Here is a 26,186-nt window from a genome sequence, read left to right on the forward strand (position 1 = left end):
GATCCTACACCCGAGCAACTCCTAAAGAATATCTATATTCGACGGGTCGCCTTGTAGAATTGGTTCTGGTAGGTGGGTAAAAGTGGCTATACCATCCTTATGAGTAATGTGAGGACCCGTCCACCAAACTGGCCCTCAAGCAGCCAGAGCCGCCCAGAACCCCGGGCCTATCAGAAGCCGCCTCGAGGCCCCACCTACCCCACTGATAGATGAAAACTTATTCGCGAGCACGCGACGCGTCGTTGGACTTTTCCTTCTTTCCTTCCTCAGTTTAGAATCTTCGTCGATAGCACCCAATGGACTGAGTTCACCTCAATGCCTTGCCCTGGTCGTGACAAGTAAAAGGATAGCTGTGACGGCGCCAGCTCACAGCACCCACTACCACTACGCTAGAACCCCCAAAAGGATGCCAGAATTGCAAGTCGTCGACTTGCAACCTGTAGTGGGTTATAGTGTGCTACGGCCGTTGCGCGCCGTGACATCCCCCGGGTTCGCTAGAGGTTCGTCCCGAGCCTCAACCCCCCAGTTGAGCGAGCATACTCGCGAGCTCTAGACCCGGGTTCAATCGCACTATAGAGATCCCCAAACTACCCACATATAAACCCCCACTGTTTTCCCGATCTCCCATCGGTCGTGCCGGGCATTTAAAGAGGTGGGGCTCATTTGCAACTGCAGGGCTCGAACCCACAGCCGTTTGATTTGCAATTGTTCTTTATCTGGCGGATCCAGGCGTTGAAGGTGACCGTATCCTTGTCCTTCTCGTTATAGTATAGCGGAGGATCAGAAATCTTGGCGCTTCGACGTGACGTACTGTCCACTGATGCGGGTGTTGATCCGCGGATCGAGCCGTTAACAGCGTTGTCAGCGATTGCGCGGCTCAGGCTATTGATCTTATCCTGCATGCGCTCGATGGCCTCATTCCGATCTTGTAAGGCATCGTTCAGGCTTGCGACGAGATCTTCGTCAGCTGGGCTTAGGGTTCCAGCTGTGGGGCTCGTAACCGAAGTCGCAGCGGCTGAGCGTGTATTCTGTGTCAGGATTCGGGTTGCCCATGCTTTGAGGTTATCGATAACGACTGCCTGATAGCGAGCGATGCTATATAGCTGAGACATCTGGTCGTACAGGCCGTGCGCTAAAAACGTGCGGACCTTGAACTCCTAGTAATGCTCGTCAGGATGCTTAGTCGATGCTTGCTCAAAGTCCTTGATATCCATAGGTCCCTCAAAAGCGACGAGATCTGGATGTAACCACGTGCCAAAGGGTAAGGCGGGTCCATTCTTGTTCCGCTTGACGAATGCGGCTGCCATGTCGGACATCTTCTCCTGAAGGTCCTTATCGATCTCATCGACAGAGAGCGTGAACTTCGCGCCGTCGACATCGCGCAGGACACGGTTCGTAAAGTCGTAGATGTCCACTCGGTCATTAGTGGGGTTCGCTGGGACCTGGGTGGCTTTGGCGGTCACTTCGGATTGCTTGGCTAGCATAGCTAACGTGGTCTCTGACTTCTTGCGAGAGTGGGTTCTCATGAAGCTCTCGCGATCGAAGTTCACTTCGTCGACAGCCGTCTGCAGAACTGCCTGCATGGCGGTATCGTCGGCGGTAGGCATCTTACCGGTCGCCTCTCTTTCTAGCACTCCGCCTGGGTGCTTTCTTTCGGTCGGCGATCGTACACCTGTGTAGCGACCGCGGGGTTCTGTTCTTTTCCGGGGGATATTCTTTGCAATTGCCTTCCCAGGCGAGTAGTGAGATTGAGCTTTAGATTGTCACCGCACAGTCAACTAATTTGAGACAGGGCTGCAATATGGTCGCTGTATTCGTAGAATCTAAAGCTAAGGAAAGAAAAAGAAAAGAAAGTTCCAAAGGCTGCGCAGGGCGCAGAGAAATAGGTTGAGTTGGTGACGTTATGCACTGACCACATCCTAAACCAGAATGTCTGGTCGGGGTGTGCCAGCTCTTACCACCTGTCTGGCACCTGCCGTGACAATAGCTTAGAATAGTAATGCTGTCAATAATCTCAGCCATAGAGATAATATGTTTACGGCCACCGCTGATAATTAGGCCGTAATCCTTGAGAGTGTTCTGCTTCAAGTCAGTCGAGGTTCAGTATATGCTAGAGCAGCTCACCTTGGTAAAACCCATCCCTCGGACGACCTCTCCCGCTGTCTCCGTAATCGGATCATCGTCCTCGTTCCAGAATTGTTCTATCGTATCGTCTATACTTTGCTCGAGCACCTGCTCATCCTCATCGCCTGTAGACTCTTCGTCGCCGGTATCGCTAAGGGTACCGTCTGAAGGATGGGGGGACGACGTAGGGTCATGTTCATACTAGGCATAAGCTACGTAGTGCCTGGAGGCTCTACTTTCAAAGTCGGCTGTTGCTCCTCTGTAGGTTGGTAATACATCCATTGCGGATTAATTCCCCTGAATTGTTATTATTAGATTGAGGTATTGAGTACAAATTCGGCATATGGTGAAGCAGAGTAATAATTGTGCAGCAATATTATAGATGTCTACCCTTGCTCGCCGGTCTTTTCCACTTTGGGTTGGTCGGCTGACCTTTAGCATATGCTATGTGCTGACTGAAAAGCTCAACATGGGTCATAACAGCTCAACATGGGTCATAACGGCTCAACATGGGTCAAACTCCATGACCCATTTTGAGCTATGACCTCGTTCGTTGATAAGGGTTTTATCAGGCTGTGGATACGTCTAATAAACCCGCCGATGAACGCACCCGGGCAACCAAATTCTAATTACGTAGTTAGTTCTCAACACAACTCAAGTTTTCGCCCATTTCCAGTGTCGAACTTCGACACGCAACAACTCGGGAACAAAACCGCAAGGGCTCATATGGATGTCACGGTATTATAGGATGGATAGCACTCGGCAATGTGTATTAATTATTTAGAGAAATGGACACTGCATATAGGCGTGGTTATCGATATACAACCTGTTCAAAATGCCCCAACCCATAATAGGGGAAAAAAGGAGCTGCAAGGAAACCCGCGGACCATGGCGCCGGAAGTGAATCCGCTGGGCCCAGCTCAGAACTGCTCCCTCCCTAGCCTTGGACCAAGCTAAACGAAGTGGTATCGTCGTCCAAGTTCCCCAGACGAGCATCATCCACGACTATACCTGTCTATACCTGTCCTCCCGGCGCCCCGGCAAGTCGCGCATTCCGTTCTGTCCACATCTTCGCGTCCTCACGGGCCTACATCTCGCGTATTTCCTCAGCAGCCCCAGCTCGGCAGCGGGGCCATTTTCTAATACTTACTGCACCGTATCTCCTCTTCCTTGCCCTCCTCTTGTCCGCAGATTGTATAATACTGCGAGGCCCGGCTCTGGGCACCCATCTGGGCCAAAGCAGAGCCATGTCGACTTGTTTTCGTACCTGGTGTTGCGTGCGCAATGCAGGTAGTGCTCGCTGGCGTCGCCGGTGCCGTTCAGGTCGTAGTAGTCGCGCGCGCTGAGACATCTGTTGCCGATGAGGCGGATCTCGGGCACACCAGGCAGGATTGGGGTTGGGGTTGCCTTGGGCGGATCGGTTGATGGTTGGCTGGACGCTGCCCGCATCGTTTGCTGGCCTCTGCAAGTGCTATTTAACCACAGATTCCGCCTATTTCCGCCTCCTACCCCGAGAATGTACGACTAGTTGAAGTGGAAATCCAAATCTTCATCCTCAGAGGAGTCGGCACTGTTCAGCTCGTCGAATAAGCTGCGGCGGATGATACCGTCGATGCTGGGCAATGGTGCAAGTTGGTCGAGCAGCGGCGACGTTATGACTTCTATGGACTCTAGCACACTAGAGCTCAGGCTGTCGGGAGTGAATGGTTCAAAGATGAGCGTGGGAGGTGTCGGGTGCTGGCTGGGAGGGACAATGACTGTTGGGCTACTGGGCCTCTCTCTGACGTCCATTTCCATTCTTTCGGGCTCGGGCTGCTCCTCGAGTGGCCTTGGTGAATTTTCCATGCTCGTGGCCTCAGTGGCTTCGCCTGACACCGTCCGTTCATTTGTGCCCTCCTCCCCTCCCTGTTGAGCCTCGGTACTATTCAAGGCCAGTGGCGGGTGTGTCGTAGAATCTGCAGCCACAAACTCCTTCTCTGACCGAGAGTCGCAGATCCCGAGGATACCATTGTCCAAGTTTCGTGGATATGCTTCCGAGGGTGCATCCACGAATATCTCCTCTGAACCAATGCTACACAACTCGAGACTGTGGTCAAGGTTTGCGGCTGCAAAGCTCAAAAATTGCCGGTACAAACAGCAACCAAGGCATCCGCAAGGTTCCGGCTGCGATGCGGGCGAAAATGCTGTCAGAGCTGCCGTTGCCTGAGACTTCGTTCCAGGCTCCACCCAGAGAAGGCCAAGTTGCTCGCGTGCAAGAGATTCAAAATGCTCAGCAGCGCTGCGGAGCACGAGTGCAGCAAAGAAAGAAATGGCACATGGAACAGACCATTGATACCCCAATGTTGCAGATATTACCATGAAAAGGAAGGCAATCGATGGAATGGGCCGTGGAAAAGCACGGACCTGCTGTGCTTTTTGTCGTAGATATTGTTGGGTATTCGCAACCTTGAGAAGTGCAATGTTAAAATCCATTTGTGGATGCATTTGGTGAGTTTTCTGGGGTGGCGTGATGAACTTTCTGTGGCGTGGATTTTCGGGAAAGGATTACGGCTCCAAAATATCTATGACCGGGAAAGGGTTACGACTCTAAAATATCTTTGACCGGGAAAGAGTTTGCATTGCAAGTCCCTCTTATTAGGGGTTCCAATTATACTTAAGCTAACCGCCAACTCTTGACACAGTCATGCTATATCTGATCGACCCGGCTGTTCCGGTTACTTCTTTGTTGACATGCTCTTCCACTCGTGTGTTCTGGCAGACACGAGCTGTTCATGGTGCAGACCATTAGTCTGTTTCAGCCACAACCCTTGTGCGACACCCGGTTCCCAATTGATTGGTGCTATTTTTCTCTTTGTTTCTGTAGCAATAGAATAAAGAAAAGTTACATCTTTCGGCAATCCTGTATGCTAAAACCTTGTCGCCGCTATCTTGAAAACGTCATTGCCTGGGGGACAAGGCGCACAGGCCAATTGCCCCCTATTTGACTCGTGAGTGTACAACAGCGTCTTCTTTCAAACAGCGTCTTCTTTCATTCTTCATTACTAGAATAATCTCTGCGGGCATAATATGATTGATTTCATGCACCGCATGTAATCTCTTAACAAAAAAAAGATGGCCTCTGTCAGAAAAAAGGGGGGTTCTAGAAGGTGCTGGAATCATGGATTTGTCACTATCAGAAAGAAGGGAGATTCTAGAAGGTGCTAGAATCATGAATTTGTCACTATTAGCCACAGACGCGCAATAACCTCGCCACCTGGCCATGGCTATAAGAAATGCTCTCTGGCAGAGCCAGAGAGCCTAGAAAGAGGGCAATACAATCAAGCAATTACAACCCCATCAATTCCACAAGATCCAGTGTGCAGTGTTTCTGACAGCCTCATTTGTCGTGAGTTCTGTCGCTTGCATATGGGTACCAAATTATTGCTCGTCCGTGCCTAGTTTGGTATGCCTGGGGTCATGTGTGTGAAACTATGTTTTCTGAAATGCACAGAAGGGTCTAGCTATCGGTTAGCATTGCAACTTTTCTTTGTTCTTTGTTCTTTGTTTCTTCTATTGTTGGCATTGTCGCAGTGTACCTAAACCATAGGGGGAAAAGAAGACCGGACAAAGACACAACCAAGACGGATGCTCAGGCAAGATGCTCAGGCAAAATGAAGAGGTCACACTTTACAATACCTAGGTACCTTACCCAAGTTTCGAACACCCGCAGCGCAGATAGATACCTCGCCAGGCGTCGGCTAAGGCTTTGAAATCGTTGAACCCCCTGTACTAGCCTCTCAAGACGGTTTTATTCCTATATTGAAACACACTGGGCAGCTGGCGGATGCACAGCTGGCGGATGCACAGCTGGTGGATGAAGCTTGGCTAATTCTACAAAGGAGCGTCGTGAATGTTGCAGTAGGGAATGCGCCCCTTACCTTTTGCCGAGCCTTCGGACAAACTCCAAACCACACACCAGCATATACCTCTCACATGCGATGCATGCCCTGAATGAAGATATTAGGTCTCAGACCCGATTTACATCACTGTGAGGCGCAGAGTATTGCTCTGTATGTCTGCTCGCCGTGCATGACGGGGACAGTAGCGAAAGGGCGCAGGGCCTGGTGAGTAGTGGCTGCCAATATGGAAACAATATGCCGTTATTAAGGGGGGCGATCCTGTCCGACCCAGCGCGGCGGACGCCGAGATGAAATGTTGCACGCAATCAACGCAAATTCTCCTACTGCTTCATGCTCGTGTGGTTGCAGCACACTTTCGGTTGATGTGCACATCTTCGTGATTGTTTGTTCAAGACAGTGGCTATTGAGGTTACCTCCCTTAGTCTCTCGCTTGCTCCTGGTTTTTCATCTTCGCTCCAACAAAGCATTTTGCAATGCCGATGCCGTCACAGCCAGGTATCCCAGAACCGGCCTGCCCATGTTTAGACGATCAGACTAGACTTGCAGATCCTGCCATTCTGATCGGAGGCCGGCCCTGTGTTACCAGGGCCGTCTTTCGTGTGGTCCGGCTAAATAGCCGGCTCCTTGTTTCCGAGGCGGTTAAAGCCCCCCCAGCGCCGCCCGCACCACCACATCACACCTGTGGCTCGGGCATGGCCAGTACTGGACGGCGTGCTCGCCTAGCATTCTCGCTTGTCGGCGCCGCTGATTTGACGATTGCGTCGACTAGCCACTTGGGTTGGCAATAGCTTCAGTTTTCGGCCGATGCCACTGCTACCTGACCACCTGCACTCGTCGGTGCCGAAGCTCAGCAGTGCTGCTACTGCGAGAGGCGTAGCTGGTGGCGACGGACAGACGACAACGCGTGGCTAGCTCATAGCTGTGGCACGTTAAAACCCTTGGAAGCGCACGCACCTTCCCTGTTCAGACCGACAGACGGTTGCAGTCTGGGTGCTGGGCAATCTACGTCCCGTGTCGTGGCAACCCTGCCACGCCTAAGCGACAGGTCTTGAAACAGGGCTGGGTGGCATCACGAGGGGAGCAAAACTGGCCAGCAGCCAATTCCCAGAGGGCTGAACAGGGCAGTCGGCCATCAAATCGACTCGAGTGGATTCCTCGCCTATTGATGGACTATATTGACCGCTCCCACGTCGCCCGGGTTTGTCTCTGACGGGACCAAAATAGCAGCGGGTAGTGAATCCCTGCTCTCGGACCCGTGCAATTGTTAACGAAGAAGCTAGGCCCGGCACGGCTGGACAGGGTCCTGGTGACGGCGTGCACGATGACCTCAACAACAACAAGTCAAGTCTTGACGGGCTGCGCAGCAAAGCAAACGAACAAGCCTCGAACAAGACTTTTTGTCACCTTGCTGCCGCCACTTCTCCGCACTTCGACTAGTCGGCACCAGCCGTGGCGTGGCCATGCCATTCCTCTTTGGGCCCGTGCGCCGAACCACACACCCCCCACCACGGTCCCGAGCCACAAACATTCATGCGATGCTGTTGATGATGCGCAGTGCGTGGCTTATTACCCCGCGCTGCACCAGACACACCATCCACCCACCCACCGCCAAACCCGACCTGAACGCCTGGACGCAGGCAAGCGGCGCCGCTGTCGGCCTCAGCCTCACGGCATATCGCGGCTGGCTGCTTGGCATAGTCCTCGATTTCGCTTAGTCGATCCTCCCGCACGCCAAAATAGGGGCTAATATGAGCTTTCGCGTAGTTAACGAAGCACATAATGTAGTTTCCATGACTTGATCTCCATCGCTATGAGCATGAGTGTGTGAGCCGTGAGCCGTGAGTGCCTATCTACACGGGATCCAGAAAAAGGGGCGACGTGCGGCCAAAGGAAGTAAGTCTTTTTATCACCAAAGACCGGGGTCGGGAAACGGGCCACCCCCCTGTTTGTCGTTCCGCGCGTGCCGTCTTCTGGAGGCATGAACCCGTGGTACCTGCCCAGTGCAGTGAGGGACGGCTGGCTGGAGTAAGCCTGCCGCAGCCCTCCCTCTCTGTTCGAGATCTTCGCAGAGTTCCGAGCGTGCGTGCGTGCGTGCGTGCAGGCAGGCAGGCAGGCAGGCAGGCAGCCACGCTCGCTCGCTCGCCCGCCCGCCCGCCGCTCGCATCTTGCGCCTGCATCAGGGCCAGGCCACGAGAAGCGGCAGAGGAGAGGCTACCTGGTCTGGAACATGGAAGCAGAGAGCGGCCGGCGTGTAGTCATCGTGTAAGGTATATAAAATTGTCGCGGTATCCCACTTGCCCGGAATGCAGGCCATCATCGTAGAACAGGCGCCTTCGCTTTCGTCCGAAGTGAAGTGACAGTTCATCTAAATCCCATTTAGCCCCGTAGCTCCCGCTCGCCGGCCACAATATGCTCGGGTGTTTCGGCCGGCCAGCCACAGCCTGCTGCGCTGTGGCGCTGGCGCTGCTGGTCTCCGTGTCGGTTGCCAACCCCGTGCACCACGCGCCCAACGCCGTCATCGACCTCCTGCCGCGGCAGACCATCACGCCGGGCGGCAGGCCGTGCGGCCAGAACAACGCCACCAACCGCGGCTGCTGGAAGAACAGCTGGAACATCAGCACCGACTATGAAGTGACGACGCCGCCAGCGTTCAACACGCTCACTGTATGTTGCCGACCCTGTGTCCTGGTGTGACTTACTCGTGATTAACCCGTGCCGGAACAGTATAACCTCCACATCACTAATGTAACGAACTGGGTGGGCCCAGATGGCGTCACGAAGGCAGTCGCCATGCTGATCAACGGTGAGCACCTTTTCCGTCCGACGAAAACATCAACATGCAACTAACAAGCGAAGGCCAATATCCCGGGCCAACAATATCAGCCGGTGAGTGAAGTGCCAACTCTCCGTCCCAACCCTGATCAAGAGCTGACATGGCGGCGCCAGACTGGGGAGACTATGTGATTGTCAACGTCTTCAACGACATGCAAGACAATGGGTACGCATCCATCGCCCCCACGTCGGGACATTCTCTGACCGACAACGCAGCACGTCGATCCACTGGCACGGGATCCGGCAGTTTGGCGAGAGCAACCAGGACGGGGCCAACGGGGTGACCGAGTGCCCGATCCCGCCGGGGCACAACAAGACGTATGATTTCCACACGACGCAGTACGGCACGTCGTGGTATCATAGCCACTACTCGAACCAGTACGGCAACGGGGTCGTGGGCCCGCTGATCGTCAACGGGCCGACGTCGGCCAACTGGGACATCGACCTCGGACCGTACGCCATGACCGACTACTACTGGGAAACCGCGGACCGGCTGACGCTGCGGGCCGAGCTCGTGGCCAACGGCGCGCCGCCCGACTCGGACAACATCCTGTTCCGCGGCAAGAACGTGCACCCCACCGCGGCGACGGGCGGCGCCTACGACCGCGTCACGCTGACCCCCGGCAAGAAGCACCTGCTGCGCCTCATCAACACCAGCGTCGACAACTCGCTGACCGTGTCCCTCGTCGGCCACAACTTCACCGTCATCGCCACGGACCTCGTCGCCGTGACACCCACGGTGCGCAGCACGCTGTTCCTAGGCGTCGGCCAGCGCTACGACGTCATCATCGACGCCAGCCAGCCCGTGGCCAACTACTGGTTCAACGCGACGCTCGAGGCGGCCAACAACTGCGGCAAGACGCACAACCCGTTCCCGGCGGCCATCTTCCACTACGACGGCGCGAGCGCCACGGGCCTGCCGACCAACCGCGGCACGCCCGTAGTAGCGGCGTGCGCCGGCGAGACGGGGTTCGCGCCCGTCGTCACGCGCACGGTGCCGGCGGCGTCGTTCGCGCCGTCGACGCTGCCCATCGACCTCGCGTTCCCCACCGGCCCGCGCGGCCAGGTCTTCGAGTGGAGCATCCGCAACACGCCCATCGTCGTCGAGTGGGACCACCCCGTGCTGGAGTACATCCTGCAGGGCAACACGTCGTTCCCCGCCGCCATCAACCTGGTGCAGGTCGCCGGCGCGAATGTCTGGACCTTCTGGGTGCTGCAGAACGACTTTGTGCTGCCGCACCCAATCCACCTGCACGGGCACGACTTTTTGGTTCTTGGCCTGGGGACCGGCGTCTTCGACGCGGCGACCATGGCCGGCCAGCTGAATTTCAACAACCCCGTGCGCCGCGACGTCGTGCAGATGCCCGGATCCGGCTGGCTGGTGATCGCGTACAAGACCGACAACCCGGGCGTCTGGCTCATGCACTGCCATATCGGCTGGCACGTGGCCAGCGGCCTGGGGATCCAGTTTCTGGAGCGCAAGAGCGAGATCCCCACGCTAATGCACCTCGATCAGATGGAGCCCAACTGCAATGCTTGGCGAGCCTACCAGCCCTCCAGCCCGTACCTGCCTAAGCTCGACTCGGGGCTTAAGCGGCGCTTTGCCGGCGAGGGCGGGCTGCCGGCGGGCGCGGAGAGGGTGTTGAAGCCTGCGGTGAGGAGGATTGGGTGATGGGTCTCTTCTTTCTCTTCCCCTTTCCTTTCCCCTTCCATTTCTTTGCCCCTCCCTTTATTTTATGTGGGAGTCGGAGTTGTTTGTCGGTGGCGTTCGGGCTCTCCATTCATATCCCGACGTCTTGTTCGGTTCGGCCAAAAACAGATAGGTCCTAGGTGCATGGCTTTCTCTCTCATTCACCCCTCTCATTCACTCCTCTCATCATCTATCTATCTTCGCCTTCGCCTTCGCCTCATCCCGTTCTAGTAGAGTCTGAGGATCGGGGAGCCGATGGCGCACAGAGCCCACCAGCCCCTGATCAGACGCTATCGCCAAGTAGACATCGCGCGTCATGTCGAGATCTTGCTGTCAAGATCTTGCTGTCGGCTGAAAATGAGCTTCATCATCTCGTGTGAGTGTCGACTGTTTCGCGTCGCTGTGTCTACCACGTCTTGCGTGATGTTAATGTCACCTCCCCAACGGTCGAGGAGTAGCTTAAATCTATCCAGGCGCCTAGAGGCTGCTAGCACTTTAAGCGCTACTTCACCGGTAGCTTGTTTGCTGTGAGGTCGTCGGGTGAGAAACCTGTCGAAAGCCGAATCGTCGATTTTCCCAACGAGGCCTACCCGTTTTTCCGGCAAGTCTAGGTAGTTGAGACCTCTCTGGAGAAAGTCTTCCACCGCCGGCACACCCAGTTTGTCCCCCCAGAGCCCGTATATCGACTTGAGCGTCTTGACGGAGGCAAGCGTACGCGAGCTCTTCCTGGCCGTGTAAGCTTCAATGGCCATATGGCAGAGGTCAGCTGCTTTGCTGTAGCGTGAAGCGTCCCGCAGCAGCAAGGCGGCGCCCTCCATCGTCTCGGCCGTTTGAGTCCAGCCATGAGGAAGTTGGGTTCCGAACGACCATTGCTGGCTGTCTGTCAGATCGGCAGACGAACTTCCCCAGTCCCAGATAATCGAAACATTGTGATAACAGTGGGCTGTCTCGGGCGACCACGTCAGCGGCTGTGTCGCATGCAGATGGATGTCGTCTTGGAAGGTGACCGAGGTCGAGACAAGAACAAGATTGTTTCCGTACAACCTGACAATCATCGGAGCCGACACGCCCTCGATAGAACAGAGATTGTCGCCGCTCAAGGTCCGCCTGGCCGAGGCGCCGTAGTTGACGTAGGAGAAATGAAGTCGTTCGGTCTTGGAATGCCTGGCTGCAGGTGACCACTGTATTCTCGCCTCTCCGCCACCTGCCCAGTCCTTGGTGTTTGGGCGGTTCGGGGTTCTGTCAACGACTCCCAGGAAGCGAGCCTTTGTCGTGAACACAAAGACATCGCTGTCATCCCACGCCTCGACGGATGCCCGTCCTCCAAACAGGTTGCCGGTGAGACGCCGGAGTAGGTCACTCCACGGGACCGTGTAGTCGGGAGAAAGACTGGCTGGAGCGTCGGAACTCATGCCGAGAAGGGCATACACCTTGTCCCGGCGGTCGGTGGCATCACGGTTGTGGAACATGTTGATCAGTTCCCGCAGGGCCCGTACTCCGAGGGACAACCTATTGCCGGCGGGCCCTTCCTTCATGGCCCGTTGGGACCGGAAGGCCGTTCCACGCATGAGGAACATTGCCGAGCCAGCTCGCACCCTCGTATCCGGGTCCAGGTTGAATCCATCGAGTTAAAAAGCATCCAGGCCGGCACAAAACGCTTGGCCGCTAATTTCGCTGTGGCGAGACATGATCAGGGCATTTTGGGCGGAAGCTATTTCCTGGAGCACGTGGTCATGTTCCGTTTGTTAACATGGCGCACATCAGGTACTAAGCGATGGTAAGGAAAAAGAGTGAGGGAGCCCTAGTAGAGAGGCCGGCTCAGACTTACCCAGATTCGCCTAAACCACGCCCTCTGAAATATACTGGAAATGGCCTTCTTTGCTGTCCTATCTTTGACTCCACATGTAGCGCTAAGTAGAGCCTGGATGGCCAGCGTAGTGTCCGAGTCCGCGGCGACTCTTTCTGCATCCACCGGCTCTTTGGTGGCATCCGTGCCAGCCGGCAGCGGCGGGTCCACGAGCTAGACGGCGACGCGCAGCGACCGAACATAAATAAGGGCCATCAGCTGCACCTGTCGTTCCCTCTCGCCCAGGTCCTCCTGGTTGATGCAGATGGCGTCGACCTAGACCACGCGCGCAAGGCTGCAGTCGCGGAGCCGGGTGAGGGCGTCGTGGAGGTTCTCGGTGACGGGCAGAACGTAATAGCGGGGAGGATTGACCAAGTCCTTGATGTAGACAACCGAAGACCTGCCTGGCGGCCCCCACACGTAGGAAAGTGCTTCATAGGGCCGCGTCCCCGTTCCAGAGTCGAGCAGATGGTGGTCGAGGAGCTCACACCTGATAGGCGCGTCCCTGTGGCTGTGTGGAAGCAGGCGGAGGAGGCGCGTGTAGCCGTCGGGGATTGGACGATAGCTGTATTTGCACGTCGCGATCAGCCGCCCTCCCTCTCCCTGCCCGGGGGCCCCAACGGCAATGATTCTCAGAAGGAAGGCCAGGTATCTTACGAAAAGATGGCAAAAGAGGTGGAGACATTCCCGGCAGGCCCAGCGGCCAAAACCGCGCGCGAGCAGTTGCAGTTGCACAGCCATTGTCCCACCAGAAGAGAAACAAAGGCCACAATGTGAGGCAGGTAGGCTGTAGGTCCGGGGAGAAAGACGTTCCGCAAAACTCAAAGGCAAGAGATTGAAACAGGGATCCGCGACTTCACGAAATCTTCATGTCGGGCACCAGAATTGCCGCCAATCGCGGTATCGGCGCTGAACCATCAAGCACAATGACGGTACCAATTTTGAAGTCGTCTGACGAACGTTAAGTGGTTGACTCACTGTCCAAGGAGCTGTTTCTCAGAATTTAGAAGCCAAATAACGCACAGCGCGTCAAGTCTCAGTGTGTGCCGCGTTTACTGGAGGTTGATGCGAAGTAGCAAGAAGAGGCCTAGCCCGTACCTTAGACTCTAGTGGTAAGCGCTAGTGGTACCTGGCCCGACCTAATTACGACGCTAGGGAAACTTTCGGCCAGGGTTCAAGGATTATACTAGTGGGTTACTTCAAAATATGCAGACACGTCCGCAGAAAAATATGTCATTTCTTAACGCAACCCTAACGCAACCCTAAGCGACCAGCCATTCGTCCCCAAAACGAAGTCGCCTCAGTAGAAAGGAAGCATTAATCAATACGACAATTCACTTCTCCTTGCGCGCCTCACACTTTAATTCCATCCCACTCTAGACCCAAACAACTTACTGGAGTGCCTGGCTGTCACAGGTGGTTTGCGAAGACAACGCACAAGTCATCCAGACAGAGGGCATTCTGCGCGTCCCTCGCCGCCGTGCACAATCGCAGCATGCCAATCAAAAGCGGGAAGGGGTTGGTGAAGATTTTGGAAGCTAAACAACATTTAAGTTTACACTTTGCAAACGACCCTGCCACGTCATTAACGACGTCGCTGCTCCACGTAGTTAGCTGAGAAGATGGCCGGTGCAAGCCCGAGCGTAGCCCTTGAGTAGCGGGCTGCTGGGAATTACCTAGGGAAATGGGGGTACATCAATTAAGTTCCGGCAACTTTGCGCCGAATCATTGCATCATTGCCGCGCGGCAGAGGGCAGTGCGACTTTAGCCTCAAGCAGTGTTTTCTCAAGCTTGGTATAATATGGGGTAGGCATTCGACATTGTATCACTTGAGCGACGGACTGCATCCATGCGTCTCTGCCAGCCCGTTTGCAATCGAGTACTGATATCATCGCGGTATGTGCTCAGTCTTGTACAGCTTTTCATCAACGGTGTACTGCCATTTCTGATACCATTTATAGAAAAATAACTGGGAATTACCTAACCACCACACACCAAAAACGTCATCTTCAACGCTACGTCCCCCGCTTGAACGTCACTATCAAGGCACCTTGCGATGTGCTTCGGCAGGAGATCAAGGCCCTGCGGCGGAATATACGGACCAGTCATCCGTCCCGTCGTCATAGCGCAGCCGTGTGGATATCCGGGACCGGTGTCTCAGAGCTGGGGCGGTCGCCGGCGCTGCGGGGGGCCACCAATGGTCGGACCGCGGCCGATGGTCGGGTTTGGGATGGGGAGGAGGGGAGGAAGACGTTATGGGTATTGATGAGCGACGTATGTTTTGCGGTCGATCCGAGGATACTTGTAACTTCGTGTCTCGTGAAGTCTAGGTGCGCTCGCGGAAAAGATAATTATGTCTAAATTAATTTGCATTACTTAAGAGCTTTAATGCACGCACCCACCACCTTTTTCCTCGCACCTACCTAGGGACCTTGGCAGCTGTTGGCAGTTGAGATACGCAGAGCCTATTTTAGGCCGGTAAAATCGTGAAATACCATCTTCCCGCCCATGCGCTTCCCAGTTTGACTGTATTACCCGTGCGAAAGATAAGAGCTTGCCCTTTGTTCTATCTTCATAATTACCAACCCCAGCACCCTGTGGAGCCCGTGCTCCCTTACAGACAGACGACCCAAACAGTCGAGTGGTTTGTAATGGGATACTAGGATGCTGGGGTTGGTAATTATGAAGATAGAACAAAGGGCAAGCTCCTATCGCACGGGTAATACAGTCTGTTAAAGTGTGGCTGGTTACTACAGCTACAAGGCCCTGAAGTCCAGGGCACTGCAAATTGCCAGCCAAGCACACAGCTCAATACGAGGCTTAGCAGCAGGCATATCAGGCCCCCTAGAAGACTGTCGAATACGAGGCCACGAGTCTCCGGAAGATCTGCCTCTGGCCCATATAAGGCCAGTCCTTTCCCTTAGATAGATTTCCTTCCTTCCTTAAGCAAGTCATACACTCACCACTCTTTGTATTTACACCCTTCATAATACAGCTCCTCTTTGTCTTCTTCAGCACTCTCCCTGCCCAAGAAGACCCCGGGCCGCAGGGTAGAGTCCCCTGCCGCCCACGAGGTAGACTGTTGAGCAGAGTTCTCTCAGTCTATGTGGCAGGCCTGCAGCAGAGTTCTGCAGACCTGCAGCAGTCAGGTTGCTTCCCTCAGTGCCTCACAAGGTACTGTTGTACGAGACCGCAAGGCACAGCCCGCGATCTACCCTGCACTTGGCTCTCAAGCCCACGCTAAACCGCTTCCACTCCGCCTGCCTACCACACGCAGTTCAACAGAATGTAGAGAAGCAGTCACTACTAGTCTATAGCGAGAATATAGAGAAGCGGTTACTACTAGTCTATAGCGAGAATATAGAGAAGAGGTCTGCTAGCCATGTTACGGATCCCTGAACAGATGCACCTCGCTACTAACGGCGCATCTTCTCCGCCTCCAAGGTCTCGTAGATAGAGAAAAGAGTACTCTTGTTCGATGTAGCTATACCTATAATAGTAAACATCCTCTTATCGGTTTCGTCATAGGGGGCCTATACTATTAGTTAGAGCGAGTAGAGAATGGTATACTAACTAGCCGGCGAGGCAGCCGATTGTCACGGCCGGCTTGGAATGAGGGCGGAACTCCTCTATTGGGCGCTATAGACGAAGATTCTAAACTAAAGGGAAAAGGGAAAAGAAGCTCAAAAGCCTCCCGTCGCGAGATTCTTCCAGGGCGTCTCAAGGTGGGGCTCTGGCTGGTCGGGTGGATCCACCCAACTGGCGTCTGATTAGCCAGAGCGTCTGGGAGGCCTGGAGGACCAGGCCCTCACACCGATAAGCATGTGTTGGTGTGATGAACCGCGCCCATTCTGGGCTAGTCATAGCTCTGAAAGTGGGGCCGGCCAATAGGGATGACGAGACAGGCATGCAGGGCAGGGACCCGCATTTGCTCTGTGCGGTGGGGTACGGAGCAACGGTTTGGTTGGCTCTACAGTGTACGGGGTTGCTCCGTAGCTCTGCCAGGGAGCAACGAAGCAACGCTCTGTAGCTCTGCCAGGGAGCAACAGAGCAACGACCTAATTGGCCCACCTTAGATATATACGACGGCCGTAACCACGGTATTGGATAGTTCTTGCTTGGTTCTTCAAACAATCAATACACATTCACTGCACTCATACACTTTGAGTGGCATTCCAATTTGACTGTATTACCCATGCGATAGGAGCTTGCCCTTTGTTCTATCTTCATAATTACCAAACCCAGCATCTTGTGGAGCCCGTGCTCCCTTACAGACAGACAACCCTAACAGTCGAGTGGTTTGTAATAAAAATCCACGACCGCACAATGCCCTATATATATAGTTTTTAGAATCGACCCAACTACCTCGCTGTCACTTAGCCGCGGTTCGAGTCACCTAGCTGTAGTTTGAGCCCACCTGGCCGCAGGCCGGGTCAGGCCGTCAACTACGACCAACTAAGCCAATGCAAGCTAGTATAATAAGGGGACATTTTCCCACCTTTTAATTTAGATCATCATCAACTTTATCAGTCTTCAACGAATCACAATAATTGAACAACCATTCTGCTCCACTTTTTCTGCTCTTTCTAATCATCCATTTTGCCGCCCTTGACCACCTTCCATTCCGGCTCAATCACGCTCCAACGTTCACTTTTCTTCACATCCTTTCCATAACCACCATTCCCTCAACGCTTTGAAATCCAATTAATGCTCTATCGACATAACCTCTTTGTTGGAATGACAAGGTCATTCGTTCCATAGTCACTGCAGTAACCGATTCGAATGGGGTGGTTGTGGTGGTTGTATTCTGGTCTTCTCTATGTCTTTTAGGTCACGAAGTACGGGGACAGGATGCGCGTTGGAATTGGCGATGCCGGAGGTCACGTGAGGGGTGTGCCTCGCGCACGTGCTGCATAGCGGCCCGAGCGCTCGTCAGCCACTGAGGCTGTGCAGCCTGTTGACCAATCACGTGCGACTGCATCCTCTGATTGACTGGTAGTTCCCACACTCTTCAGCAGGTTCAGAATATCGAAATTAATTACTTAGTGTATTAACGGATATTATTAATTTGTTAGCGAATATTTCACGAATATCCGGTATTTGATTTGTCAGCAAACGAATATATTTCCGCCCACCCTGCCTATCCGCTGAAGTAACCGACATCCTTACCACCGAGAGACCCACTACACAGAGGCATGCCGAGTTCAAGAGCAACCTCTCTTCTGTCACATATCTCGGAACCCTGAACCAGGGCGTACAGTGGGATGTAGCTCAGCTTAGTAGAAAAGTCGACGGCAAGTTTGACCAGATGACCAGTCAACTCCAGGATGTCCTCGACCAGTCAACACAGCTGATGGATCGTCAGGGCCAGGAGTTCAAATCTGAGATGAAGAAGCAGAGAACAGAGTTTCGCATCGCCAACGATAACCTCTCTAGACAAATGGACCTTATTTGCAGGCCATCGGCGGTAAGGGCGTCGAGGAGACCGAGCCTCACCAGAAATCAGCTTGCTACCGGGTTGCGCAGGATCCGTCGGTGAAGGATTCTGACTAGAAGCAGAGATCGCGATTGGAACACAATAGTGGTGTATGATTCACCTCCATACCGAAACATGGGAGCTGTTCATCATCCGAAATATATCAGAGCTTCCAAGTTTTCCGCCGTCATTTTCGCTAGTATTTCGTACCTCCTCTTTTCTACCTTACCCCCCTATTCCGCGAATAAAAATCTACCGTCCTGTCAGGGAGAAGGGTCCCTGGGCACCTCGTCAGCAAAACTGGCTGGGTACCTGACACTGTCAGGCCGAGCCACTGTGAGGACACAAGCCGAATCCTCGAAAGAAGTCTATAAAGGAAGGAGATATCGGCTGCAAGCCAAAAAAAAACGGAGATCACACCAGCAATATAATCACGCAGTTGCAACCCCATCAATTCCACCGAATCCAGCGTGCCGTGCTTCTGACAACTTGCGAAGACAGGGCAGAAGTGTTTATGGCCGATAGCGTTGAGAAGCTGGAGGCGGGAGTGGACGACTTGGGGAACATAGTGTTCAGGGACCAGGTAACAAGAACGCCGATGCCTTGTTGGCTGCTGGCAAGACCTTGCTGCTGTTCGAAATTGCGCTCTGTGGAATTGATAAGTCAATTATTGGCTCGAAGGCTAGTGACGACGACGAGGGGGCTAGGTTGGTCGGAGGAGGCAAGGGGAATCTACTGTGAAATCTCGGTTTGATAGCGGAGATAGGGCGGGAGCAGTGAGACAACAGCGCTATGTACGATGGAGATGATTTACAGCGTAGTCCAAAAAAAAACTAGACTCAATTTCCTCCTCTGATTCAAGACATAGCTGCGCATCTACACATGCACCTCTACATTCTCAGATCTCATAACTCCAACTTCTCGGATTTCTTCCCAAACCATGCCTCAGTGAGCCGAGTCTTGAAGGCCTCATATTCCTTGACCCATTCCTCCGCATGTGCCGATATTTGCGGTTCACCCAGGACATCTCCATCTTCATTAACCCAGTCAACCAAGTTCTTCACGTACTCAACCTCTGCACCAGGTCCAGCCAAAGAGTGGAAAGATCGTCCGAGTTCCTTCTCCTTGACCTTCTCCCTATACTCCTCCACCATCTCCCCTCGCGCTGGCAGGTGCGCTTTGCCTGAAAACACCCGGGCCAACACTTGGGCCTGGAAGCCAAACAATGTGAAGGCCGCAGCATGATACGGCACACCGATGAAGGCGAGTGTTGGGTTGGGAATGTAGAAGATGTCCTTGTGAAGGTTGTGTACCATGTCGCCGTCTGATGTGATGAGCACATGCTCACCGGCTTCGTCGAGGTTTGCGTCGTCCGAGTGCAGGTGCGAAAGGAAGGGATACGAGGTGATGTACCCTGTAGCGAGCACCACATAGTGGATGTCATCCAGGACTTCGCCGTCTTTGAGAACGACCTGTCCCGGGATTGGCTGACCGGGGGCCAAGTGCTGTTCCCCTGCGATGGAGCTGTCCTTCAACAGTCGGAACTCTTCTATCCCACCCACCCGGAGCGTGCTGTCCGGCAGCAGGTGGACGGGTGTGTCATACATGCCCCCGCGCACACTCTGGTAGACCTTATTGGCAATGCCAACGAGCTCCCTGCAGATATCCGACGAGGATACGCCGGCCCCGATTACCAGAACGTTCTGCCCTTGGAACTGCTGGGGGCGACGATACTGCTTGGAGTGGATGATGCGGCCGGGGAATGCCGTTTTCAACTGCTTCAGCCCCCGGAAGTCTGGTATCCGGGGCGTGCAATAGTGACCGGTGGCAACGACGACCAAGTCAAAGCACCACAGGCGCTCCTTGAGCTGGGCACTCCCGTGCAGTTTCTCCAGAGAGACGGTTCGCACCTCCCACTTCGCGCCGTCGGGTGTTGTCTTGACCTCATCCACCCGGGTATGGAGTTGCGTGACCGCAGTGACTCCGTGCTCAGTCGCTAGGCCCTGGATGTATTTCTCGGCAAGCTCCTGGCTGATGTTCTGCTCCGTTCCCTCTGGCCAAGGACCCAAGCTGCTGACCAGCACACTCGTGGGTATGTTGTTCTTGAGACCCGCGTAGCACGGCCCCGGAGGTGCGAAGCGAACCTCGAGATTCGAGTCGCCCTTGGGATTGGAATCAAGAGCATCCACGCGGCTGTCGTTGTCGTCGACGAAAGGTTCGGGCGGAGGGGTTGGGCTCGCGAACTCGCCTCTTTGGGAGACTTGGTAGTCTCCCAGCGAGGGCCTCTGGCTCGGATATGGGGGGTCCTCGGGAATGCGCTCGTCAAAATGCCAAATTCCACCGCCGACGCCTGACCGCTCAAAGACGGTCACTGAAAGTCCCTCCTTGAGCAGGTAAGCCGCAGCGGAAACCCCACCGATGCCAGCACCGATAACAGCAACCGTCCGACCGATTCCAAAGTGAGAGCCGGGATGGCCACGCGGGGTTCTGTCTGGCGCCATGATACCTGGTATGTATATGGTGGGTGGAAGCTGATGATGCTTGCGTGTTGCAATGCGAGGTTGGACAAAACTCGAGGCAAGTGGAAGGTAGGGATGCTTCAAAGGTGGCCTTACCTACAGTACGCAATACAGCATTCTGGTACCAGCAATCATTTGAGCCGCCCGGCGTCTATTAGCAACGCTGCCCCCCACCGCCGAGCACGTCATCAAGCCCATCAAAGCTCGCAATCCAGTCATCGGAGGTAGCCACCGGAGTCGGGAGTTGGAGCGCCCATGTGTCGCTGGAATCTAGAGCTAAAAGAGGGTGCTAGCTATGCCCCTTTTGATTGCCGAGTGTGCCTACTGACTGCTGTGCTGTGGTCTTTTCCGCGCTTAAGAAATGCACATGCAGATGCAAGTGCCATGGGGGTGCGCGAACGCCCAGCGTCTTTAGCAGGACTCCGATTCGCCTGGTGGCCTGCCTACCTTGCACGTGAAAATTAGCTGAGGCTTGACTTGAACGGAAAAGGCGAAGGGCGAAATGAAGTCGGCTGCAATCACCAACAAAAAAAATGTTACACACGTCTAGGAGAAATCCAAGGTGAATGCGCCAAAGCAAATGCGCCAAAACAACAATTTAATTGTTGGGATCCGGGAGAAATATGAGCTCGCGACTTCTCGACTAATTCAACCAATACAATGCTATTCGCTCCTAAAAGTGCTATGGCGCCATACCAGGGAAACACAATTGCACTAGCGAGGAAGAACTTTAATCCTGGGCATATTTTAGCCCTCTCGCAGCTTAAGAGTGATCATGGTAGGTCAAACTATGCAAAGTTGCTTTAACTCAGCCGGCGAGACGCTATGATTGCCCTGCCAATTAACTGCCCCGCCAATTAACTGCCCCTTCTACCCTTTGGCTATCACGTCGTGTCGCAAGAGACCCGACAGACCATACAGTACTACAGACCATGCAGTACTACAGACCATGCAGTACTACAGACCATACAGTCTACAGACCATACAGTCTACAGACCATACAGTCTACAGACCATACAGTCTATAGACCATACAGTACTACAGGCCAGCCGTCTTGGCATCAATGTCCTCACCGCTGTCCTTCTTTTCGGAACCCGACCCCGCCGTCTCGAGATGGGTCGCTGGACTGACGGCGGCTTTGAGCTTCTCCTCGCGTTTGACAAGAAATTGGATAAGGATGACGGCGAAAATCGCGCCGATCAGGAGTCCAAAACTCGCAGGGAAACCGTAACCTGGAATGAAACGTGTCAGCTCATGTCGCATCTCGAGTTGAGCGCTCAACTGTCACATACGGAAGCTGGGTGCCATTGTCTGCGGGAAAATGATGATGGGTAGCCATGCCAAGATGGCATATGACATGCCATTCATGCTGCTGGCGACGATGGCGCGCTCCTCATTATCATCGCGGCAGACCTCGTGGGCCCAAGCATAACTGTGATACAATATTTCAGCACATGCCCATGCAGCTTTGATGGGATGGAGCAGAAAGGCTCACAAGACGCCTGGCATCAGCTGCACTCCGACGGTCAAGAAAGCAAACTGCTTTAGCGGGATTCCTGGGGGCCAGACGGCCAGGATGCCGTTTGGAATAAGACCAAGGATCTGTGAATTGTGAATTGGTTTGTCAGCTTTCGTCGCCCCCCTCCCCCCCCCAAAGCTTCAGTGCTCGGTCCAGAGTGAATGAACCTACCAGGGGTACTATAACCCACGTGAACCTGCTCTTGGTGATATCAGACAGATAACCCCAGGTTAGAGATAAGAATCCCGAAATCAGCCACGCCCCCGAGGGAATGACGTTTGAATTGACAACCGAGAAGCCTTCGGACCTGAGCCAGATGCCAAAGAAGCCGCCAGCCAGCGAAGAACAGCCATAGAGCTGAGGGATGCGTTAGCAGAGTGCCACACGAGCTGCGCGAGACAGAACTGCCGGCAGGGTGCAGGGTGCAGGGTGCAGGGCAGCTTACGACGTAGCCAAACACAAAAGCATAGATCCTCCAGTGGGACAGGATACGGGTGAAGGTGCGGAGGGTGATCTTCGCAGGGGGAGCGATCCCGATATCCTGCACGCGCTTTATCGCGATGGCGTGTTCGTCGTTGGTGAGGAACCACGGCTTCTTCTTGTAGGGGGTGTCGGGGAAGAAGAAGAAAGTGCCAACGCCGACGGGGACTGTCATTATCTGGGGAGGCCAGAACTGTTAGCACCCGCACGCGGTCGAGCGGACCAGGAACGGAGGCAGCCTTACACCGCAGATAATATAGAGCCACCGCCATCCAGCGAGACCATTCCTACCGTCCAAGCCTTCATACACGGCAGCCTGCAGATATCCCGAAAAGGCAGCACCAAGCGGCGCTGTGATCTGGAAGAGCGTTGTCCGCTTGGCGAGCTCCGTCTTGGTATACCAACCGCCAATGACGTAGAGCACGACCGGCGAAAACGAGGCCTCGAACAAGCCGACCAGGAAACGGAACGCGTACAGCTGTGCCGGGCTCGACAAGCCGGCTTGCGCAAACGTCCAGACGCCCCAGCCGACCTCCATGGCGCCCAGCCAGATAGCCGGCGGGATTTTCTGGACGATCAGGGTGCTGGGGACTTGCATGATGGCGTACCCGACCGTGTAGGCCGTGGTTGCGTACGTGTACTCGTTGCCGAGCATCCCCAGGTCCTCACGCATACCTGAAATGTAGGCGCTGATCATGTTGGTTTGATCCAGGAACTTCATGAAGAAGCCGAAGCAGCTGATGATGAGGATGGCCAGGTCGAGCTTGAGGAGGAGTCGGCGCTCTGCGGGGCTCTTGAGATGCGAATCTGTGTCCCAGATGTACGAGCGGAGCGTCTTTTTGGGCGGCGGGGATGCGTCAGCGGCTGCGGCTGCGGCCGCGGCCGAGGTTGTCGTCACTGAGACGGCCATGCTGGTGATGGTGATGTTCGATGCCAGCGAGGGTTAGGACTCGGAGACTGAGGCACAAAGAGGTGTGCAAAATAGGGCCTGCGGAACGAGACATCGGCAAGCCGGACCAACAAAACCGGGCAGGTCAAGAAGTTATAGCTCCAACCACGGCTTCAGTACCTGTACCAGCTGGGCACAGAATCATTGGCTGCGCAATGGGCCTGGATGCTTGGCTCGCGCGGTTGGAGGATGCGAGCATCGAGGTGGGATCACGACATTGAGACCCGGTAGTTGCTCATCCAATACCTTGGCTTGTTCAATAGCACTTGTCAACTCCGATGTGGGGCTGCTTGGGCTCCGGCTGCTTGGGCTCCGGCTGCGTGGGCTCCGGCTGCGTGGGCTGCAACCCTGCATGCATATGGGGCGGCAGCTTGGCAAAAGTAGCACACCTTGGTTGCTAGGACATGCAGGGGACATCACCATACTATTTTTTTGCTATCACGGACTCGCAGCTTTGTCGCTATCACGGACTCGCAGCTTTGCGCTGTCACGGACTCGCAGCTTTGCGCTATCACGGACTCGCAGCTCGTTCCAAAATCCATGGTCTGGTCCCTGCATTGGCCGAGGCAGCTCACGGTCTACACTTTTGTCATCAGCACATTCACTTCAAGTTACCCGGGACTCGCGGGCACTGTTTTTTTCTTTCTCCAAAACCAAAACCCCCCGGTTCAATTTGTATTCCGGCTACCTAGTACTAGCCCGTACTTATAGCTGTCTACGCTGTGCTAGCTGTTGGTTGCCCTCGAGACACGCTCTTGTCCCGGTACAAGATCTGTGTTGCCAGGCTCGGCATGGTAGCACTGTCATGGGCCATCTCCGGTGGGCGCCTCTGGGTATCGCTGTCGTACTTGATGTCGTACTTCGTCAGCAGATAGACGAGTACCAGTTTCATAACGTCGGACGCATAGTTGCGAGCAGGGCAGGCATGGAATCCAGCGCCGAAGGTCGTCTCCACGTCGGACAAGCTGGCGAACTGGAACTTGTTGGGATCGCCCTCCTGCCGCTTCTTGAGAAAGCGCCACGGGTCGAAGGTCTCGGGGTCTTCAAAGAAGTCGGCATCTCGCAGCGGGCCGCTGTGCAGGAACTGGATCATGGTACCCTCTGGGAGATGTAGCCCGTCCTTGAAGGTGTAGGGGACCTTGGCGGCACGTGTGACCCGGGCTGGCCTGCTGTTAGACACCAACGCAAATAAAACGAGAGAGGAAATGAAAGAGAGCAAATAAAAGAGAGCAAATAAAAGAGAGCAAATAAAAGAGAGCAAATAAAAGAGAGCAAATAAAAGAGAGCAAATAAAAGAGAGCAAATAAACTTACCATGACCAACATAGTGTATCCGCTGGCTCTCTTTCATGAATGAATCCAGCTTGACAAGCTTCGACACGGCTTGACGCGACCAACTGCCAAATTCCTTGTGGACCTGCTGAATCTCATCGATAAGCTCTGCCTTGATGTGCTCATGGCGCTCATCAATCAGGTCGTACAAGACGGACAGCAGAATGGCCGTGCTGCTGTGTATGGCGGCCATGGCATAGAACAGTTGGTTTTGCGCGAGCAGGTCAGGAGTCAATAGAGCACCTCTGCCCCTGGCGTGATAATACTCGACCAACCATTGTATGCCGTCGTTGGGCCTCTCGGTCTTTCCGTCGTCGGCATGCAGGGTCGCGACGCGCTCCTCCAAAATCGGACGCAGGATCTCGGCTGCGCGGGCTCGATCTGCGAGCACCTTTTTCACAGGTGGGAAGACATAGCGAGCTAGCCAGCGCGTCCACCACGGCCACGATGCGCGCAACGCGTGGGCGGCCCCCATGGAGGTCTGGGTGACGCTGATCATGATGCCGAGCCACTCGTCGTTGCGGGAGAGCTCGGCTGACCCGGTAGTTTTTGCTGCCAGCCGGGCAATGATGTAGGAAAATATGGGATACGGATTCACCGATTGCCAGTCTGCGGGCCTGTTAATGCTGAGCTCTGAAACGAAAGATTTTTTTATTTTTTATTTTTTATTTTTATTTTTATTTTTTTTGTTTCGTGGAACTCACCCTGTGTCCGTGGCAGCTTCTCGTCAATGACAGCAGCACGCTCTGCCTCTAGCCCGGGGTACAGAAATGCTACAGCAAGAATCCTGTCAGCAAGAATCCCGTCAGCGCCGGCAGCGCTGGGATAATGACAGTCCGGGTATGTCCTCACGCTGATTGCGGATCAGATCTGTTCGAATCACATGGGCGGCCTCATCCGTCTGCTTGGCCATACCAGTATGGTCCTGCGAGAAGAGCTGCAACGCAACGGGTGAGCACGAAACCCTTCTCGAGAGACGGAAAAGACGTACCAGCAGCGAGAAGTAGGGAAAGCTGAGCTTGGCTTGCGGCGCACTCTTGACCTCGTCGAGATACTTGAGAGGCAGGTAAACCTGAGGGGGCAGCTCATCGATGTAGTTGCGCATCTTGAAGGCCTGTCCATATCTGAGGTACTTTTCATAGCCAACCTTGAACAAAGTGCCGCTGTCGGTGATGTAGCGCTGGCGCGAGTCATCGCCATCCTCGAAGCGCAAAAAGGGCAACTTCAGCTCGCGAGATGCCTTGTGCCAGACGAGTCCAGCCCAGGCGAGTGCTGCCGCGATGCCAAGGATCGCTATGGTGGTCCCTGGGTGCGCTTGCACAGCTGTCACAAACTCTCGAAGCATGATGGAGTCTAGTAGAGTCGGGTCAGGGGTCCTACTGTGTGTGACAGTGACGCTAAGAGACGAGGGGAGGGGGGGGGCTGGGGGGGGCTGGTTGGTGGGGGGTGCAGCAAGTCTTTTTGATAGCCTTTTTTTTTTTTGGCTGTGGCGTCTATGGACGCCTTCTAATTTGATGTCGC

At 54.5% G+C, this 26,186-nt stretch overlaps 8 protein-coding genes across 8 annotated transcripts; 2 read left to right on the forward strand and 6 right to left on the reverse strand.

Annotated features, from left to right (window-relative positions):
- The first annotated feature begins 1,260 nt into the window (after window positions 1-1,260).
- Window positions 1,261-1,718, forward strand: B0T26DRAFT_299474 (uncharacterized protein). The gene has a single exon (XM_060434251.1). It carries the CDS (start codon window positions 1,408-1,410, stop codon window positions 1,678-1,680), a length of 273 nt encoding a protein of 90 aa, XP_060296376.1. The 5' UTR covers window positions 1,261-1,407; the 3' UTR covers window positions 1,681-1,718.
- Window positions 1,719-3,561: 1,843 nt separating this feature from the next.
- Window positions 3,562-4,751, reverse strand: B0T26DRAFT_299509 (uncharacterized protein). Its single transcript, XM_060434252.1, has one exon. It carries the CDS (start codon window positions 4,606-4,608, stop codon window positions 3,649-3,651), a length of 960 nt encoding a protein of 319 aa, XP_060296377.1. The 5' UTR covers window positions 4,609-4,751; the 3' UTR covers window positions 3,562-3,648.
- Window positions 4,752-8,432: 3,681 nt separating this feature from the next.
- On the forward strand, window positions 8,433-10,693 carry B0T26DRAFT_776098 (Cupredoxin; the record flags this gene model as incomplete). The annotated part of the gene is made up of 4 exons (XM_060446611.1): window positions 8,433-8,691; window positions 8,880-8,909; window positions 8,970-9,021; window positions 9,072-10,693. 4 exons carry the CDS (start codon window positions 8,433-8,435, stop codon window positions 10,525-10,527), a joined length of 1,797 nt encoding a protein of 598 aa, XP_060296378.1. The 3' UTR covers window positions 10,528-10,693.
- A 166-nt stretch (window positions 10,694-10,859) lies between these two features.
- B0T26DRAFT_751622 (uncharacterized protein) lies at window positions 10,860-12,122 on the reverse strand (the record flags this gene model as incomplete). Its single annotated transcript, XM_060445403.1, has 1 exon — window positions 10,860-12,122. One exon carries the CDS (start codon window positions 12,120-12,122, stop codon window positions 10,860-10,862), a length of 1,263 nt encoding a protein of 420 aa, XP_060296379.1.
- Window positions 12,123-12,173: 51 nt separating this feature from the next.
- Window positions 12,174-13,851, reverse strand: B0T26DRAFT_740902 (uncharacterized protein; the record flags this gene model as incomplete). The annotated part of the gene is made up of 5 exons (XM_060443903.1): window positions 12,174-12,263; window positions 12,374-12,565; window positions 12,617-12,667; window positions 12,764-12,956; window positions 13,787-13,851. The coding sequence occupies 5 exons, from the start codon at window positions 13,849-13,851 to the stop codon at window positions 12,174-12,176; spliced, it is 591 nt and encodes a 196-aa protein (XP_060296380.1).
- Window positions 13,852-18,772: 4,921 nt separating this feature from the next.
- B0T26DRAFT_854644 (uncharacterized protein) lies at window positions 18,773-20,368 on the reverse strand (the record flags this gene model as incomplete). The annotated part of the gene is made up of 1 exon (XM_060447677.1): window positions 18,773-20,368. One exon carries the CDS (start codon window positions 20,366-20,368, stop codon window positions 18,773-18,775), a length of 1,596 nt encoding a protein of 531 aa, XP_060296381.1.
- Window positions 20,369-21,424: 1,056 nt separating this feature from the next.
- B0T26DRAFT_751625 (pantothenate transporter liz1) lies at window positions 21,425-23,295 on the reverse strand (the record flags this gene model as incomplete). The annotated part of the gene is made up of 6 exons (XM_060445404.1): window positions 21,425-21,618; window positions 21,679-21,818; window positions 21,882-21,988; window positions 22,077-22,262; window positions 22,351-22,563; window positions 22,630-23,295. The coding sequence occupies 6 exons, from the start codon at window positions 23,293-23,295 to the stop codon at window positions 21,425-21,427; spliced, it is 1,506 nt and encodes a 501-aa protein (XP_060296382.1).
- A 737-nt stretch (window positions 23,296-24,032) lies between these two features.
- Window positions 24,033-26,010, reverse strand: B0T26DRAFT_776127 (cytochrome P450; the record flags this gene model as incomplete). Its single annotated transcript, XM_060446612.1, has 3 exons — window positions 24,033-24,495; window positions 24,648-25,296; window positions 25,657-26,010. 3 exons carry the CDS (start codon window positions 26,008-26,010, stop codon window positions 24,050-24,052), a joined length of 1,449 nt encoding a protein of 482 aa, XP_060296383.1. The 3' UTR covers window positions 24,033-24,049.
- Window positions 26,011-26,186: the final 176 nt, after the last annotated feature.

This window comes from Lasiosphaeria miniovina, assembly GCF_030549165.1.
Source record: "Lasiosphaeria miniovina strain SMH2392-1A chromosome Unknown B0T26scaffold_4, whole genome shotgun sequence".
In the NCBI taxonomy this organism is placed as follows: domain Eukaryota; kingdom Fungi; phylum Ascomycota; class Sordariomycetes; order Sordariales; family Lasiosphaeriaceae; genus Lasiosphaeria; species Lasiosphaeria miniovina.

Excerpts from the sequence above, each read along its gene's own strand:
- B0T26DRAFT_299509 (XM_060434252.1), bottom strand. The coding sequence starts at position 4,608 with ATGCATCCACAAATGGATTTTAACATTGCACTTCTCAAGGTTGCGAAT.
- B0T26DRAFT_299474 (XM_060434251.1), top strand. The coding sequence starts at position 1,408 with ATGTCCACTCGGTCATTAGTGGGGTTCGCTGGGACCTGGGTGGCTTTG.